The 17,680-nt window shown below is 40.5% G+C and overlaps 1 protein-coding gene across 4 annotated transcripts in view; it reads right to left on the bottom strand.

The window, feature by feature from the left end:
- LOC129763188 (octopamine receptor beta-3R-like) overlaps window positions 1-17,680 on the bottom strand; it is a 398,150-nt gene that overhangs the window by 9,720 nt on the left and 370,750 nt on the right. Inside the window, exon 9 of one of the 4 annotated variants that reach the window (XM_055762016.1) lies at window positions 2,196-2,339. The exons of the other annotated variants lie outside the window; for them this stretch is intronic. Coding sequence (XP_055617991.1) covers window positions 2,323-2,339 — 17 coding nt within the window. The 3' untranslated portion in view covers window positions 2,196-2,322. Of the gene's footprint in view, window positions 1-2,195; window positions 2,340-17,680 lie in introns of those variants that run through there. 4 annotated transcript variants of the gene reach the window in all.

The raw sequence follows: 17,680 nt of genomic DNA, 5'->3' as shown, positions 1-17,680 counted from the left end.
CCTGACAAAGCGTCGACACGTCCGATAAATTGCTTACATCTCTATAGGGCTGAGCATGCCGGTGAGAAGTTTTAGATAGAATAACTTTATGGTACATATATACATATTTTAAACAAGAAAAAAAAACAAAAACCAAATCACTACTTCAAGCATGCAGGTTACAACAGTTTTTAATAGTTTTAATCCAATCTTCGGGAAATCCATAATCTGAACACAATTTACTCATTCATTATGTTGCCTCCATACAACAAAAAAAAAGTTATCCATTATTTGAGGATGAAATCCAAAACATTTTTAATATGCTTCGGATTGTCCGATTTGGGTCAAATATGCACCGTTTTGTTGCAAAATTTGTTGTCATTCTAACGGTAGCTTCATAATGTCTCTATCATAGAAGTCCTGGTCCTAATTTATGAAAAACTCTAATAATAGATTTTTGTAATCTTCTCTTCATCCCCATTTCCTGTCACCCTGGAAATTTTGCAGTGCGAGAAAAGGGCGGTGATCGCTTGGTGCCAGGTTCGGACTAAATGTTTTTCGGACCCCTTTTCAGCAAACCGTTTTAAGTGGTGTAGCTCAAAAGATTTCGGTCTTCCGATAAGTATTGAATATCCTGAATATCCTCCAACAACGGATAAAAACAAATTTTAATTTTCCTTGCAGCTCTGCCTTCTTACAATGATTTTGAGTGTGTATGACAATAGCTTGCGGAAATGAGAAATGTCAATCATAACGCGTGGCCTGCAGGAAATTGCGCTCAGTTGTGTTTTGAAAGAATGAAAGTACTGGCATTGACGTTGTGCCCCCACATCCCCCGACTCGTAATGCTGCTCAGCAGACCCCGTCGTCCAGCCTTTCTCAAGTTCTAATAATTTGCGTTGTCCGGGATCTTCAGCATAGCTATTTCGTAGCGGGTGTTCACAGTACTCCTCTCTGAGTTTTGACGAACACCTGGCGTACTCTTCCGTCACGTTCGTGCATCACGGGTACTACACGTCCTCGCAGCCAATAATTTCGAATGGACTTGTCTGCAATTAGCGCCAAATCTCTCTCTTTCAACTCTTTGGACTCGCCCGCCCACTTCGGGTGGCATGTGACGGTGGAGAAGTACTCCATCACCCAACGGTGTAAAAATTCATCCACCATGCTCTTCATCAGCTTCCGATTACTTCTCATAGCTTCGGAACGCTTCGTCAAAATTTCAGGTAGTTGGGTTATACCCCGGTAGCTGAGCAAGATGAAGTGGTTAGCGGTGAGTGCCTTCTGTGCCTTATTCTCCAGCGAAACGAATGTAAGTGATCGCGAGTTGACAACTCCTTCGGCGATCTTCTTCAATCATCTAACTTCCCCCGGGCACGCTTGTTGCTGAACCAGTCGCCAGAGAGCATTTTGCGCTTGACTCAATTCGTCTGCTGTGAGATTGCTATTCTTCGGCGGCTGTCCTTGTTGATTGCGACGAAGATTCTCTGCAAAACGGTAGATGTATGCGATGACGCGCCATACTCTCTCGAACTTAGAGAATCGACTCCAGTCAATCAGCTTCTCCTCGTTCGCTTCATGAATATTACCCCTTTCGTTGATACTCAACAATTTGGCATCGAACACTCTAGTTTATTACTGGGTTCGTCTTCAACCGCCTTTCGAAGCACTGTAGTCTACGAACCGCCATCGAATAACTGTCGGGGAACACTTCGTAGCTACTCCGCCACAACAGCCCCGTTTCGAAACTCGTCCCATCTCTTCTGGTTGTCGTTTGAAGAATTGACCTAGCTCGTTTTTGTTCGTTTGATTTTGATCCGCAATCTGCGGATTTACCAACGTTCTCTACGCCCAGCAAACATTAAATCGCATAAAGAGCGTATATATAACATCATATGCCCTAAAATTTGGTTAGCATATAATGCGCCTAACTGGCATATGCATGCAAAAATGGAGGCCATATACATACATGGCAAATGCTTACCGAATTTGTTTGGATGAATATGCAACTTTGACCGGCTATAATAGCGATTATGTTGAATTGAATTGCGATCTAATATGAATATATTCATGAATTGTCAAATCACCAAATACGACTCTTGCCATACTCATATACGATTTATTACAGACATAGAAAAAAACAAATGCCGCAAAATATTTTCGTGAAATGTATATTATAGCCTCACGATTTTTTATACATTAGTATTTATGTTTGTAGAAATAATAATTGTTTGACTGACTTGTGTTGGGAGTGGAATATGAATGTTTACACTGGCACAGATTGATGTTTGGTGAAAACTGCTGCGATGTGGGTTCGAACTCCGGTCGATTATCATCCAACAGCTATCTCGCGCGGCTATCTGAAATTTAATTCAACAGCAGTTAAAACTTTCGAGTGCATCAGCATTTCATTGATATTTCAATATGATGTAATATGTTCTTTATTAGGATCTAATATGATTTACTGTTTCATGATTTTCTTCAGCATGCAACACGATTTACTACAGTACTGAATCGATTTAAATTATACGCTTATACGACACACAAACTGCATCAGCGTAATATACGCATATGATGCGGATTAAATATATTTTACGACAATGTACATCATAAAATTGATGTTTATTATACCGAATTGCGACTTAATTTGATAATGGTATATAAAATCGTGATTTTACATTTTATGCGATTTCAAATATACACGATACATACTCTGATTGATATTATATGCGATTATGATTTATTCGGATTTCTTGTAAGACTTGGCACGTGCAAAATTATACGATTTAATGTTTGCTGGGCGGTGAAGCACTGCCTGACTAAATCATGCAGCCTATCGTTTATAGTACACTCGCAAATATGCAGGTTATACGAGCGACTCTGCTTCCCGTCCTGGAGCAATCCGTATACTGTTCATCCAAGTCTGGTTTTCGCGGCTATAGGGTCGCCTTTCTGACCCTCGCGGAGTTGTTTGGTGGCAGTGATTGGCGTATGTCCAGCTCCGATGAGAATTTCCGGTGTTACGCAGTCGTAGTCCTTCACCGGAAGCTTTCGGAGATGTTGATACCGCTCAGCTGGTTCTTTGTATCGTAGCGACTGCGTCGGAGCGGAAATGTACTTACAGTGCGCACATCTTCAAGTTTATACCGACGATCTGATTCGCTCTCTGCAACCTCTATCGTAATTTGAGGCGAATTCTCTTCATCTCGGGAGACATTGCCGACCCACGATATGCGAAACCGCTTCTTAACACCCTTGACACTGAGTGCTTCTGCAATCCATCGCTCTACCAGCGTGACAGATGACCCTTCATCAATGAAGGTATACGTGTCCACGCTTATTCCATTCGCGAATATCGTCACTGGCAACATGCGGAAGAGCGTCGTACCCTGACCGTCACGATGAGCGTTTACTCCTTCGACTTGATTCGAAGCGAATTCTACGACACTGCGGTCGGATGACGAACCAATCGCGGGTGTCGAAACCTTCGAGCCACTGTGCAGAAATGGGTGATGACGCATTTGACACCCCTGAATCTCACAGCGGGAGGCGATCTGGCGTAGTGGTAACATCCATACCTCTAACGCTAAAGGTCACGAGTTCAATTCTCACTCCCGACATTCTTCCAAAAATGGAAGTAAAAGTGACAAACCAGCCTAATGAGTTGAAAATCACTATAATACAGATAAAAAAAAAAAAAAAAAAAAAAAATCTCACAGCGTATCTGGGATCGGCACGGTTTCCTACCATGCTTTCTGAGGCACAAGCGACACAGCATGTGCATTTGAACAGCTTTCCATTTGTTTTCTCCACTCATCTTCTTGAACTGCTCGCATTCCTTTACTTTGTGATTCGGCTCGTCGCAAACTAAACATCGCACCGAAAAATCTCCCTCCTTTGGCTGCTGTTGCTTTGAATTCAACGACTCCATTGTTGTAGTTGAATGAGCATTGATGAACACTTTCGCTTTCTCTACTCTTCCTTCTTCTGATCCACCAACGTCCAGCGTCAAAGCCACGTTGGCTGCTGCAGAAACCATATTCGCCATGAATACACCAAATGCACGCAAATCCACCAACAAGAACTGCCGCTTGTATAAAGCCCAGTCCAACTTCAAATGAGCCGGAAGCTTGTCGACTAACTCCTACAGAAGAACCGAATTGGAGAGGTGTGCCACTTGGCCCGCTGCAACTAAATGCTCGCAGAAGTTCTGAACTGCCAGTCCAAACGTCACTAGTGTCCGTAAATTTTCTGCTTTCGGCGGAGGAACTTCCCGTACTGTTGTAAGAAGAGCGTTGATGATCTGCTCCGGACGTCCGTACAATAGCTGCAACGTCTGCATTACCTCTTCACTTCACTGTAGCCGCACGCTTCTGTCGACGTCAGGAACGCACTATAAAATATCGGCCACTCTTCGGGGTTCCCACCAAACATAGGAAGGTCCTTCGGGATTACGTGCCGGGCATCCAGCTGACGAGATGTCGGTACATTTTGCTCTACTAGATTTACTACCGGCACCGATTGACTGACAGTAGGCTTTTGAGGATGATTAGGGGAAAGGAGTGAGGTGGGTGGAGATTGTTCGCATTTAATACATTTATATTTATATAAATAGCCTATCCCTGCACTAAATGATGGCAATTGGCTGTACTGATTTACGGCTGTGTTGGCCCATGGCCACAGATGCTGTCTAAACTGTCCCACCGAGCTGATGGTGGGTGGTAATGACTGCGTAGGGATGGTGTAACTCCTTGCTGGATCCAGGCAAGGTGCTGGAATCGATGACGTAGTCGGTGTTGACAATCCTGGTTGGTTTCTTCCACCTCCAATTAGAAAATCGCGCATGTATCCTGGCGTCAGTCCCATGGAATACGAGTACGGAGTGCCTCCTGTGGTCGATTGTGCACTCATCGTCGCGGTGCTCACGTTGGTAGGTGCGGTTGTTTGGGGAAAAACGCCTACCATTGATGCTGATCCAATCCCTCGGCTATACGTAGTGGAAGGGATGAGCGGCGGGGCGCTTACAAAGCTTCCAATTGTGTTGCCGGAAACTGTTACAGAATTTGGCCAACCCATGACATAAGCCAAATGATTTGTCCTGTCTACGAGAGGCCCACTCACGTTTGAAACTCCATCGCCTCCACTAGCCTTCATGGTTTCGCCGGGAACTCGTCACGCTTCTTTCTCCAACTCCAACTTCTTTCTCTGAAGTTCCGTTTGTTGTTCCAGCTCCATCTCTCTCACCAGAATAGAATGCTGTACCTCCAGCAGTTTGAGGTTAAGTCTCATTTGTTTCCCGATCGCGTGAGACGTTATCGGGTTTAAGTTCGCAGATGATGTCGATGATCCACTTGGGAGAATTCCCACTGAAACAGAACTCGCTGCTGAACGGCTTACCACTGATGGGTTATTAACTTCATTATTGGTGGCACAGTCCGAGCACTTCCACTGCTCCGGTTTCATCCCGTCGTCGAATCCGACGCACCCATAATGGAACCATCGGCCACACGCCCCTTCGCACTGCGATGTTGTTTGCCAAGCTGCAGCGGCGACAATCAAACCGACTTGTTTCGGATATCGGGGGTGATTAACCACAAAATCTTTTGAGAATTGTTGAGACAGGTGTACAATTTTCGGACCCCTTTTGAGCAAACCGTTTTAAGTGATGTAGCTCAAAAGATTTTGGTCTTCCGATAATTATTGAATATCCTGAATATCCTCCAACAACTGATAATAACAATTTTAATTTTCCTTACAGCTCTGTCTTGTTCGTGTTGTGCGAACAATGATTTTGAGTGTGTATGACAATAACTTGCGGAAATGGGAAATGTCAATCATAATGTGTGGCCTGCAGGAAAGTGCACTCAGTTGTGTTTTGAAAGAATGAAAGTAGAGATGGTCAAAATGGTTCATTTCAGTGAGCGGCTCAGAGCAATGCACTCAATTAAAAGAACCGGCTAATTTGGGCGGCTCGACAGCTCTTTTCAAGAACTGGTTTATTCGGATATGTAAAGAATGAAAGACGTAAAAATAAGGTTTAAAACAATAATCAGTGCAGATAATAGTGAAAATATTACTTTACTGAAACTTTTCTTTGATATATTTCCATCACAATAATCTTCTTTACTTTTTTTAATTTATAAACATTATCTTTTCGATGTTATCTGATGAAAGTCTACTACATCTTTCACTGCAAACTTGTCCTGCTTGCGGAAAAACTTCCTCACATGGTAATGAGGTCGCCGCAATACATAATACTTTAAAAAAAATGGGTGGGTTATATTTATGATATAACCGCAAGGTTGATGTGGGACTATCATAGCTTGCTTAGTTTGTATGGAATTCATGCATGTGGATAGATTATGTTCTTCGTTACAAGTAAATTTAATGACAGTCCATTTACGTTTGGTATGATGACATCTTGGTTTTGAAGTCTGTGTTGGCAAACACATTTCAGTCGGAACAAAAATGCCCCCGATTTGCATGTATTTGCAATTCCGAGTTCCCCAGACACCTTCGTTTAAAAATTCGTAATAGGTAAACACATTTCCGCCGGAATAAAAATGCCCCCGAATTGCATGTATTTGTAATGCCAATTTCCCCACGCTCCTTGGATTTGAAGTCTGTGTTAGAGAAACAAATTTCAGACGGAAGAAAAATACACCCGACCTGCATGAATTTGCAATGCCAATTTCCCCAGACACCTTGGTTCAGAAGTTTGTGTTGGGGAAACACATTTCAGTCGGAATAAAAATGCCAGCGACTTGCATATATTTGCAATGCCAATTTCCGCACGCTTCATGGATTTGAAGTCTGTGTTAGGGAAACACATTTCAGTCGGAACAAAAATAGCCCCGACTTTCATGTATTTGCAAAGTGGATTCCCCCAGGCACATTGATTTTGAAGTCCGTATTAGGGAAACACAGCTTGGTTGGAACAAAAATACCCCAAAAATACCCCATGTATATTTTCTAAACGGATTCCCACAGGTACATTGATTTTGAAGTCTGTGTTTGGGAAACCGTAAATCGGGCCAATCAAAACTAGGCAGTAAGGGCGTTTAGATAACGCTTGACATTTCACAGTTATTCAATTGTTTATCTTATGAAAACTAACATTTTATTAACTGTGATAGAAGCGTAGAAATATTCCGTATCAATTGATGCAAACATCTTTCCGATCCAGTAAGAGATGTTCGAGTTATAAACATTTGGAATCTTTATTTTTTTCCTGCATGTTCCGTGTTTAGGTTTTCATTTTACCCCCCATATACTCCGGTTAGACGTAGTCCCACGTCAAAAAAAATGGTTGAGCCGCGGAGAGATAGATTTCCTTCCATTCCACCAAAGCAAAGGGTCGCTTATTCTCAGCAAATGTCGTTCCACTGAATATTTATCTACAATAGATATTGCAGCAGCTATTGGATCATGTGAAAATCGAAGATTGCCAACCAATGCATCAAACTCCTCCCATAGAGATAACCGCGCTTCATCACCAACGATTTGTGGTAGGTTCGTAAGCGTGTATTCTATGGATATCATTTTGAGCATCCTTCTCAACGACTGGTGTGCATAGTTGTACTTTCTGTTATCCCCAAAACCTTTCTGCTTGAAGCGAGGATCTAGCAGTATTGGTTAGGCTACTAATTCGTTTGACTCAAGATTTATAAATCACTTTACCAGCTCCGAAACCAATTCATTACAAAGATTTTCTATAATCACTAGAACTGATTTCTCTTGATCTATATAATGTTGATCATGTCGAATTATCAGTCGAGAGAGTATAGCAGTTTCAGATAACTACGCAGTTTTCTCCCCGTTTTATATCCCAACCATTTTTGAAATGTTTCGAATGGAATTTTTTCATGATTAACTGTATTATATTAGTCAAATCACTTCATTCGATACTCATATGCGGGAGGCTTCAAAGGCCGTTCAACTGCAACTAATCTGTTGGATTTTGTGAATTTTATTTTGAATGCAATGGAAAATGGCAAACACGTAGAAACTCTTTACACTGACTTCAGTAAAGCATTTGACCGCATCGACATTCCATTACTACTCTTCAAATTGCAGAAAATAGGAATGGAACAAAGACTCTTAAACTGGCTCAATTCTTATCTAACAAACCGTGAACAAATTGTTCATTTTCAAAATTCTCTTTCAAATCCAGTAAAAGTCACATCGGGAGTCCCACAAGGCTCTCATCTTGGTCCTCTTCTTTTCATTCTGTACGTTAATGACATCTCCTTCGTTCTCAAGCGTATCAATGTACTTGTGTATGCCGACGACATGAAGCTTTTCGCGGAAATTGGAAATGAAAACGACATCGAAGCATTTCGAAACGAAATACATGTATTCCATACTTGGTGTGATAAAAATCTACTAACACTGAATGTGAAAAAGTGCAACTCTATAACATTTAGCAGAAAAAAACATTTACCAAATATTGTAATATGTCTTGGAAATCAAAATGTAGAAAAATGTGAAATAGTTAGAGATCTAGGCGTCGTCCTGGACTGTAAACTCACATTCATAGAACACTACAACTCTGTAATAAATAAGGCGAATAGTGTGTTAAGTTTTGTCAAACGCTTCTCACATAACTTCCAGGACCCATACACAATAAAGCTTTTATATATTACATATGTAAGGCCTATTCTGGAATACTGTAACATCGTTTGGAACCCGTATATGGTCGTACATGAAGAACGCATTGAGTCAGTCCAGAAACAGTTTCTTCTATTTGCACTTCGTAAACTCAACTGGACCTCATTTCCACTTCCTTCATATGAAGCACGTTGCATGCTCATAAACATCCAAACACTAAAAGAACGCCGTGAATTTGCAATGCTTTCTTTTGTTAATGACCTAATTTCGCAACGAGTACAGTCAGCTGAATTACTAGAAAAACTAAATTTCTATGTACCTGGGCGTCAACTAAGAACGCGAAATTTGTTTCTAACCAAAACATCCAGATCAAATTATGCAAATAACGCCCCTATCAATCGCATGATGCGTATATACAATCAGCACTGCGAAATAATTGAGTAAAAAACAGCTAAAAAGAAACATGTACCGCAAAAATAATATTTAACCTAAGAAAACATTGTAACATTAGTGTATAAGTGTGTAGTCTACATTTGTTTGACGAAATGAATAAATAAAATAAAATGAATAAAGTTGCATAAAAATGTAATTGGCCATTTTGGAGTTGGATTTATCATAAATAACTGTGCTCTACTAGTCAAACCCTTTCATCTGATACTCATATGATGGGGTGTTCAGAAGAAATGTAGTCTGCCATTTTGTAACGGTCGCCATATTGGATTTACATTTTTCGTAAATAACTGTGTCCTACTAGTCAAGTTCTTTCATTAGATATCCATATTCATGGGGTTTTGAAAAAGAAATACATATTTCGTCATGTTGGGGTGGCGGCCATTTTGGATTTGCTTTTTTATAAATAACTGTGTTCTACTTGACTCGCCCATTCATTTGATACTCAGTTAGCGCTCAACTTCCGAGCTGATCAGTCGACGTTTTTAGACAAGCAGATTTCGGAAGTCGTTCACGGACTACTAAATACGTTTTTTTTATCGGTTATTCTTCTAACGTTATCCGCGACGTGACACCTCGCGATGCCGCGCCGCGAAAATACGTTTCGCGTTGACTATTCGCAGTTTCCGAAGTTACTCTCCCATGAAGAGATCCATAAGTTCATTGGGAAGGAGCTTGGTCTTACGAGAGAAAATGTTCTCCAACTCCAGCCCAGCAGACGACTTGGATGTACCTTCGTTAAGGTCAACGACTTCCAACTTGCCGAGAAGATAGTGCAACAGCACGACAACAAACACGATTTCGTATTTGATGGAAAGACCTACAAGATACGAATTACGATGGAGGACGGTTCGGTAGAAGTCAAGTTGCTTGAGCTACCCGAGAGCGTCACAAACGACCAGATTACCGATTTTCTCGCAGAATACGGCGAAGTCATTAGCATTCGTGACCTACTGTGGGACGACAGATTCAGCGAATTTGGTGGTGTAAAAACCGGAGTTCGTGTTGCTCGAATGATAGTCACCAAGAATATTCCCTCTCTCGTTACAATCCAGGGCGAAGAAACTGCGTTGAGGTACAAAGGACAACGACAAACTTGCCTACACTGCCATGAGTTTGTACACATAGGCATTCCATGTGTACAAAACAAGAAACTGCTGGTACAGAAGCTCGCAGCAGATCAATCGTACGCTAGCGTAACGAAAAGTAAACCGTCCGAACCCTTACAGAACAAACAAACGAATCCAAGTAAACCGACAAAAGGTCCGCGTACAATCGGACTTAACGATATTGCGGGTCAACACCCAAGTCTCCTTGGAGTAAGTGAGATGCAAACTCCAGTACCCAACAAGAAACACACGATGCCACCCCCCGCAACACCTGCGACAATGAAACGCTCCACATCACAAGCTGTAATCCAGCTCTCGCCGATTTCTGTTCCGAACGCGATCACATCGCATCGCAGGCCTGATGGCAATGAAACCGATTGCTCACAAACCTCCCAGACCTCGAATAACAGCCGACGCTCACGAAGACAACCGCCGGGCAAGAAAATGCGCCATTCCGGAGAAGACACCATCACCGCCGAACATGAACATGTGAGAATTTCTGACGACGAATGCATTTAGAAATGGATAACGTAAGCTGTAATATTGGAACGATAAATATCAACACCATCACCAACCAAAATAAGATTAACGCCCTTCGCACATTCGTTCGCTCAATGGAGCTAGATATAGTATTTCTGCAGGAGGTTGAAAACGACCAACTTGTATTGCCCGGTTACAACGTTATATGCAATGTCGACCATACGAGGAGAGGAACGGCAATTGCTCTGAAAGAACATATAAAATTCACACACGTAGAGAAGAGCCTGGACGGTAGATTAGTTGCCCTGCGTGTTCATAATGTTACGCTGTGCAATGTGTATGCCCCTTCGGGTTCCGTTCTACGTGCCGAACGAGAACGATTTTTTAACAACACCATCGCATACTACCTTCGTCATCACTCCGATCACATCATATTAGGAGGCGACTTCAACTGCGTTATCAGACAATGCGATGCGACTGGTCAAAATTCGAGTCCCGCTCTTCAAGCCACCGTTCAGCAGCTACGTCTGTTTGATGTGTGGCAGCAAATCCGTCCACGAGAGATGGAATACACATACATCACACACAATTCATCGTCCAGGCTCGATCGACTCTACGTGAGCAATGGTCTCCGAGAACAGCTGAGATCAACAGCTGTCCATGTGTGCTGTTTCTCGGATCACAAAGCAGTTACCGCAAGAATTTGCCTTCCTCTCCCCGACAGAGCGCATGGTCGTGGCTTTTGGTCCCTACGTCCACATCTACTCACCGCCGAAAATATAAACGAGTTACAAATAAGGTGGCAGTACTGGACTCGTCAACGGCAAAATTACCGTTCATGGATGGAATGGTGGCTGTCGTGCGCAAAACCTAAAATCAAGTCTTTTTTCCGATGGAAGTCTAGAACAGCATTTGATATCTTCCATCGTGAACAACAACGATTATATCAGCTACTACGGCATGCGTACGATGGCTACCAAAACAACCGTGCCATGCTTACCACCATCAATCGGATAAAAGCAAAGATGCTAACACATCAGCGAGCTTTCTCCGAAATGTTCGTGCGAATTAACGAAACCCTCGTTGCTGGTGAGCCGCTATCGACCTACCAGCTGGGCGAGCGAGTGCGCCGGAAAACCACTATCGAGCGGCTGAGAAATGAGAGAGACGAAGTTATGGATGATTCTACTGCGATACAAAACTACATGGTCGAATACTTCACCAATCTATATACAGCCGGACATGTAGAAGAAAATAGCGCATTTCAGTGCGAGAGAATTATACCCGAACAAGATGACGTAAATGGAGCGTGCATGAATGACATCACAACGGCTGAAATTCTTACGGCTATCCGCACGAGCGCATCAAGAAAATCACCAGGCTCCGACGGACTGCCGAAGGAATTTTATTTACGCACTTTTGATGTAATACACCGTGAATTGAATTTGGTGCTTAACGACGCTATCAGGTCAAATTTCCCACCTCAGTTCGTCGATGGGGTGATCGTGCTAGTGAAAAAACGAGGGACGGGGGACAGCGCACGCTCCTACCGGCCAATAAGCCTAATCAACTATGATTACAAAATATTATCACGTGTTCTAAAACAGCGGCTGGAGAATGTGCTCCGAGTTCATGGAGTTTTGACTGGCTCCCAAAAATGTTCGAACGCTAAACGCAATATATTTCAAGCAACTTTAGCATTAAAAGACAGGATCGCACAACTAAAAGCGAACAGGCAAACAGGAAAATTGATCTCTTTCGATCTCGACCATGCATTCGATCGTGTAGACCATTGCTTCTTGTTTGGTACTATGCGAGCTTTGGGCTTCGATACAGCGTTTGTGGATTTACTCTCCCACATAGCATCATTATCTTCCTCTCGATTACTCATCAATGGGCACCTCTCCGCTCCGTTTCAAATCAAACGTTCTGTCCGTCAAGGAGACCCTCTCTCAATGCATCTGTTCGTGCTCTACCTTCACCCGCTTCTGCGGCGATTAGAAGAAGTGTGTGGAGCAGATCTCATCATCGCTTACGCAGATGACATTAGTGCCATTTCAACCAGTGTCGATAAACTTGAAGCGATGCGAGATTTATTCCGACGCTTCGAGCGGTCAGCGGGGGCACGTTTGAATGAGGAGAAAACTACGGCAATCGACGTCGGCGTTATAACCAATCCCATCGTTGTTCCATGGCTTCGCACGGAGAACTCCATAAAAATTCTTGGTGTGATTTTCGTCAACTCGATACGATCAATGGTAAAGATGAATTGGGACTTACTCGTTACAAATTTCTCGCGTCTAGTGTGGCTTCATTCCTTACGCAGCTTATCTTTGCACCAAAAGGTAACGCTGTTAAACATTTTCGTATCATCAAGGATATGGTACATGGCAGCAAATCTGCTTCCGGCTACAGTACACGTGGCGAAATTAACAGCCACTATGCGAAGCTATCTTTTTCGTGGTGCATGTGCAACCATTCCTATGGAGCAGCTAGCGCGAAGACGGGAGGATGGTGGGCTAAATCTACAACTGCCAGCGCTTAAATGTAAGGCGCTGCTCATCAATCGACATCTGCAAGAAATCGTCTCTCTTCCTTACTACTGTTCTTTCCTTTCCCACACAAATGTTCCTCCTTCAGATCTCCCCTGCCTAAAGCTTATCCTAAACCATATCCCAAATTTCCCCTTCCAAATCCGACAACAACCTTCCGCCAACCTCATCCATCACTTTTTCCTCGAACAAACAGCCAAACCGAAGGTCGAAACAGCAAATCCTGCAATCAATTGGCCACGTTTGTGGATGAATATAGCTGCTCGGAACTTATTGCCTTCGCAACACAGCACCCTTTATATGTGGACAAATGAAAAATTTTCACACCGGCGACTAATGTACGTAATGAGGAGAACAAACGATGAGAGTTGTCTGCACTGTTCTGCCACCATCGAGACAATACAACACAAATTTTTTGGGTGCCCTAGAGTACGGGCTGCGTACGATCTACTACAACAAAAGCTGCTAGTGATAACTGGCAGGCGTCGCGTTCTCCATTCAGATAATCTTCTCCGGCCCTCACTGGAGGGGATAGCAGCGAATGAGAGAACATTGATATTGAAATTATTGTTGACTTATATCACCTTCATTGATAGATGTAATGATAGGATAGATATTGATGAACTAAAATTTTATTTTGATGTCGGGGATTAAATATTATGTAAATAATTTTAACTAATCATACAAACGACAAATAAACGTATTATGAACTTAAAAAAAAAAAAAAAAAAAAAATACTCATATTCATAGGGTTTCGAGAAAATATGTAATCCGCCAAAATTTACAAACATACAAACAGCTAAATAAAACCGCTTGAAAAGCAGCATGGGAAACATATATTTTTTCCGCACTACCGCAAGCCACGGTTCGTCAGAACCTAGGTAGTGCGGACTGAATCAAAACGGCTGTCAAAAAAGATCCAATTGAAATGTCAAAAGAGATCCAACGATCAGGAGTGTTATTTTTCTTATGATAATCAACACTATAAAAAAGGTATTGTTGCCAAGGGCAAAAATAATTAAAATAATAAAATGCAACGCATTTTTAATGTCCCCTCTCTTTGACATAACGTTTTTCCGAACGAAATAAAAACAAACGAAGTCAGAGTCACGTAAATGTTCACTCCTGCGATTTGAAAATATTCGATAAAAAGTGGAAGGAAGAGATGCCAGATTATTTTCAAAAAAGTGTGTAAAAACATGTGAATATCTGTTGAAAATGTGGAAAAGTCTGCAAAAGTGTGCAGATCTATAGAAATGTCTTTCAACGTTGATTTTCACATATTCATTAATACTTTGTGCATCGCGATGCACGTAAGATTGTATTTTGCATATATATACAGCCATTCCATGTCAAACCAATATAGTGGTTCTCAGATCTTCGTCAAAAGTGGTAATTTTGTTCTTTATCGCAAAACATTAGACTCGTACTTTTTTATCTTATTTTTACTTATTAGGGTGCCCACTTCCATTTTAGGGTGATCCAAAAAATCATTTTTTTCCACTTTTTCCCAAAATGACTTTCTTCAAAAATTTATAACTTTCGAGCCACTTAACCGATTTAGATGATCGACATATCAAATTGAAGCCAATGAGCTTTAATTGAGAAATATTGAACTTGCAGATAATATGGATCCTATTTTCGTAATTATTGATTGTAGTCGTTTTTTAATGTTTTCATGGCTTTGGACTACGGGGCGCTATATTTTTTTATATTTTTTCTTGAAAGCGGAGAATTTTACATAAAATATCTCGATATCAAAGATGCTATTTTTTTCGTTTTTGAAATATGATTTTTCAAAACTAATCGATGGTTCGAAAAGCAAAATTTCCCCATTTTTCCCACTACAAAAAGTCATAACTTTTGAACTATTGGACCGATTCATATCATCGACATATTAAATTGAAGCTTACGAGTTATTTCTTTGAAAAATATTACTTTTGCGAAAAAATTGAATTCTTGTTTCTGTAATTATTGATTGAGTTATTTTTTCATAGTTTTCTCGGTTAAAGATAGGAGCGCTATATTTTTTATATTTTTTATGGAAAGCTGAGGATTATTGACCTAACATATCTCGATATCAGAGATGCTATAATTATCGTTTTTAAGTTATAATTTCGTAAATTTAACATGTTTTAAGTCTTCGATCAATATTCATATGTGACTAAACTAGACCTATGCTACTAGAATCCTTCCCGCAAGTGTGATATTTTCTCAAATTTTGCTTATTGGCTTCAATTTAATATATCGATCAAATGTTATGATTTTTTGCAGAAAGTTATTTTTGGACAAAGGGGGAAAAATGATTTTTCGAACCACCGGATAACTTTGAAACATCATATCTAAAAAACGAAAACATAACATCTCTGATATCAAGATATGTTATGAAAAAATCCTCAGCTTTCAAGAAAAAATATAAAAATATAGCGCCCTCTAGTCCAAAGTAATAAAAAAAAATAAAAAAATGAAAAACCACTACAATAAATAATTACTAAAATATAATTATTTTTTTCACAAGTTAATTATTTTTCAATAATAGGTTTCAATTTGATATGTCGATCATCTAAATCGGTTCAGTGATTCAAATGTTATTAATTTTCATTTGTCATTTTTGGGAAAAAGTGGAAAAAATTGATTTTTATGACCACTTAATAACTTTTATGTTGTAAGTGTGTATAAATGTTACAACGATCTACATATACATACATACACATACATACGCGTTGTTAATTTTTATAAAAATCAGTATTTCTTCGTTGATATATTGGACATTCACCAAGGCTTGCGGTCTTGCCGTTGGTGAAATTTATAAGAAAATGCAGTGTATATTTTCCATCCCCCATGCAAGGCTATACAAGTTTTAGATCACCACACGGCAATGAACCATGTCTGTGGTAACAATATCGAACAGTAACCCATATTTCGTCATAAGCAGACCCGAAAGCAAATGTAAGTTGTTGAAAATAGAATGAAAATTTTTATTCGATGTTGTTTAAATACTAAAAAGACATAGTCCTGACCCTAACTTAACTATTTTTTTATAAATCTCCTTGCATTTCAGTAAAACAATCTCATCCAGAAAAGAAAATAATTATCAAAGACAATTTTCGTTCAAGATTCTTCCCTACCTGCAGAGAATGCCATTTTTCATTATTTTTGAATGATCGTATCCTCTTTTTCGTCTGTAATGATGTCAGAGCAAAAGTACTTATGTGTATGAGTTCCAAACTTCATACACACCAGATGGGCCAACCAGAAAGACAGCCGGGCCGCAGGTTGAGTATCGCTGGTCTAACGTTATGTGTATTGATATAAACTAAATATAATAACTTTTCTGTATTAAAACTATGGAAAAATGTCAAATATCTTTGATGTGATGAATAGAGCCTCTTATTTTTCAAAAACCTGTGAAATATTGTTATATCCAAAAAATCTACAACAAAAATAAAAACAGGAAGTGGGTTATATCTATGGTATAACCGCAAGGGTGACGTAGGACTATCGTTGATTTAGAGATCATTTGTATGAAGTTGAATCTGAATTCATTCTGAATGAATGAATATTTGGAGAACTTCGAAAACGAGAGCGTTACGTTGGAGGCACAAGGTTTTATGCATCCAATATTGGATACGGAAATATCCTACTGATGGGGAAGAATAATCTTCAGAAGCTATCCTGTTGATTGCGATTGATTGAAAAATCGCAAAACCTAATGTATTTGGTCACAGTGTTACATGGATAGAAAACATTAAAATAAACTCTTTCATATGAATGTAATTTTGAATTCCCAGAGGAACTGGCAGATTATTTTCAGTAACGATTAGATATTTCCACATTTTCCTCGATACTGGAAGCCCACCAGTGGTTAATGCTAACTCGATAACCATCTGTTAATAGCACTTGATTGAAACATATTTGGTCACAGTGTTACATGGATAGAAAACATTCAAATAAACTCTTTCACATGAATGTATTTTTAAATTCCTAGAGGAACTGGCAGATTATTTTCCGGATCTTTTTCGATCCAAACGGAAAGAATCCGTGCGTGTATGTGTGTGTGTGTGTGTGTGTGTGTAGCGGCTGCTTCGAGATCTTCCCGGGGAACCGTTTGTAGCATCACTCTCCTCCTGATGGATTCCCTTCTGGCCTAAGGTGCACAAACAGGCTCTTGGTGACAACGTTCATCCGCGCTTTCATGATAAATGAAGAGCTTCACCACAACAGCGACAACATGCTCCAATCGCTGTTCAATTAGAACTGAGTGGATTTCCGAGCGGCGCTCGCTTATATACCGATTGGTGATTTCAATTGCCTATTTTGAAAGCAAATTTAAGACTATTGAAACAAGTTTTTGGATCAGAAAGTAACAAGTATAGAACGCGTAGACATTTTATCTTTCGAATGAAGTGTTTATCATACCATTTCGTTCAGTTGTTTAGGAGCTATTAACACTCAAAATCTCGGTCTTCGGCGTAACGCTTTCGTTTTCGAAACTTTGAT

The sequence above is a fragment of the Toxorhynchites rutilus genome, chromosome 1 (genome assembly GCF_029784135.1).
Source record: "Toxorhynchites rutilus septentrionalis strain SRP chromosome 1, ASM2978413v1, whole genome shotgun sequence".
Classification (NCBI taxonomy): domain Eukaryota; kingdom Metazoa; phylum Arthropoda; class Insecta; order Diptera; family Culicidae; genus Toxorhynchites; species Toxorhynchites rutilus.
This window is presented reverse-complemented; position numbering and strand designations above follow the sequence as displayed.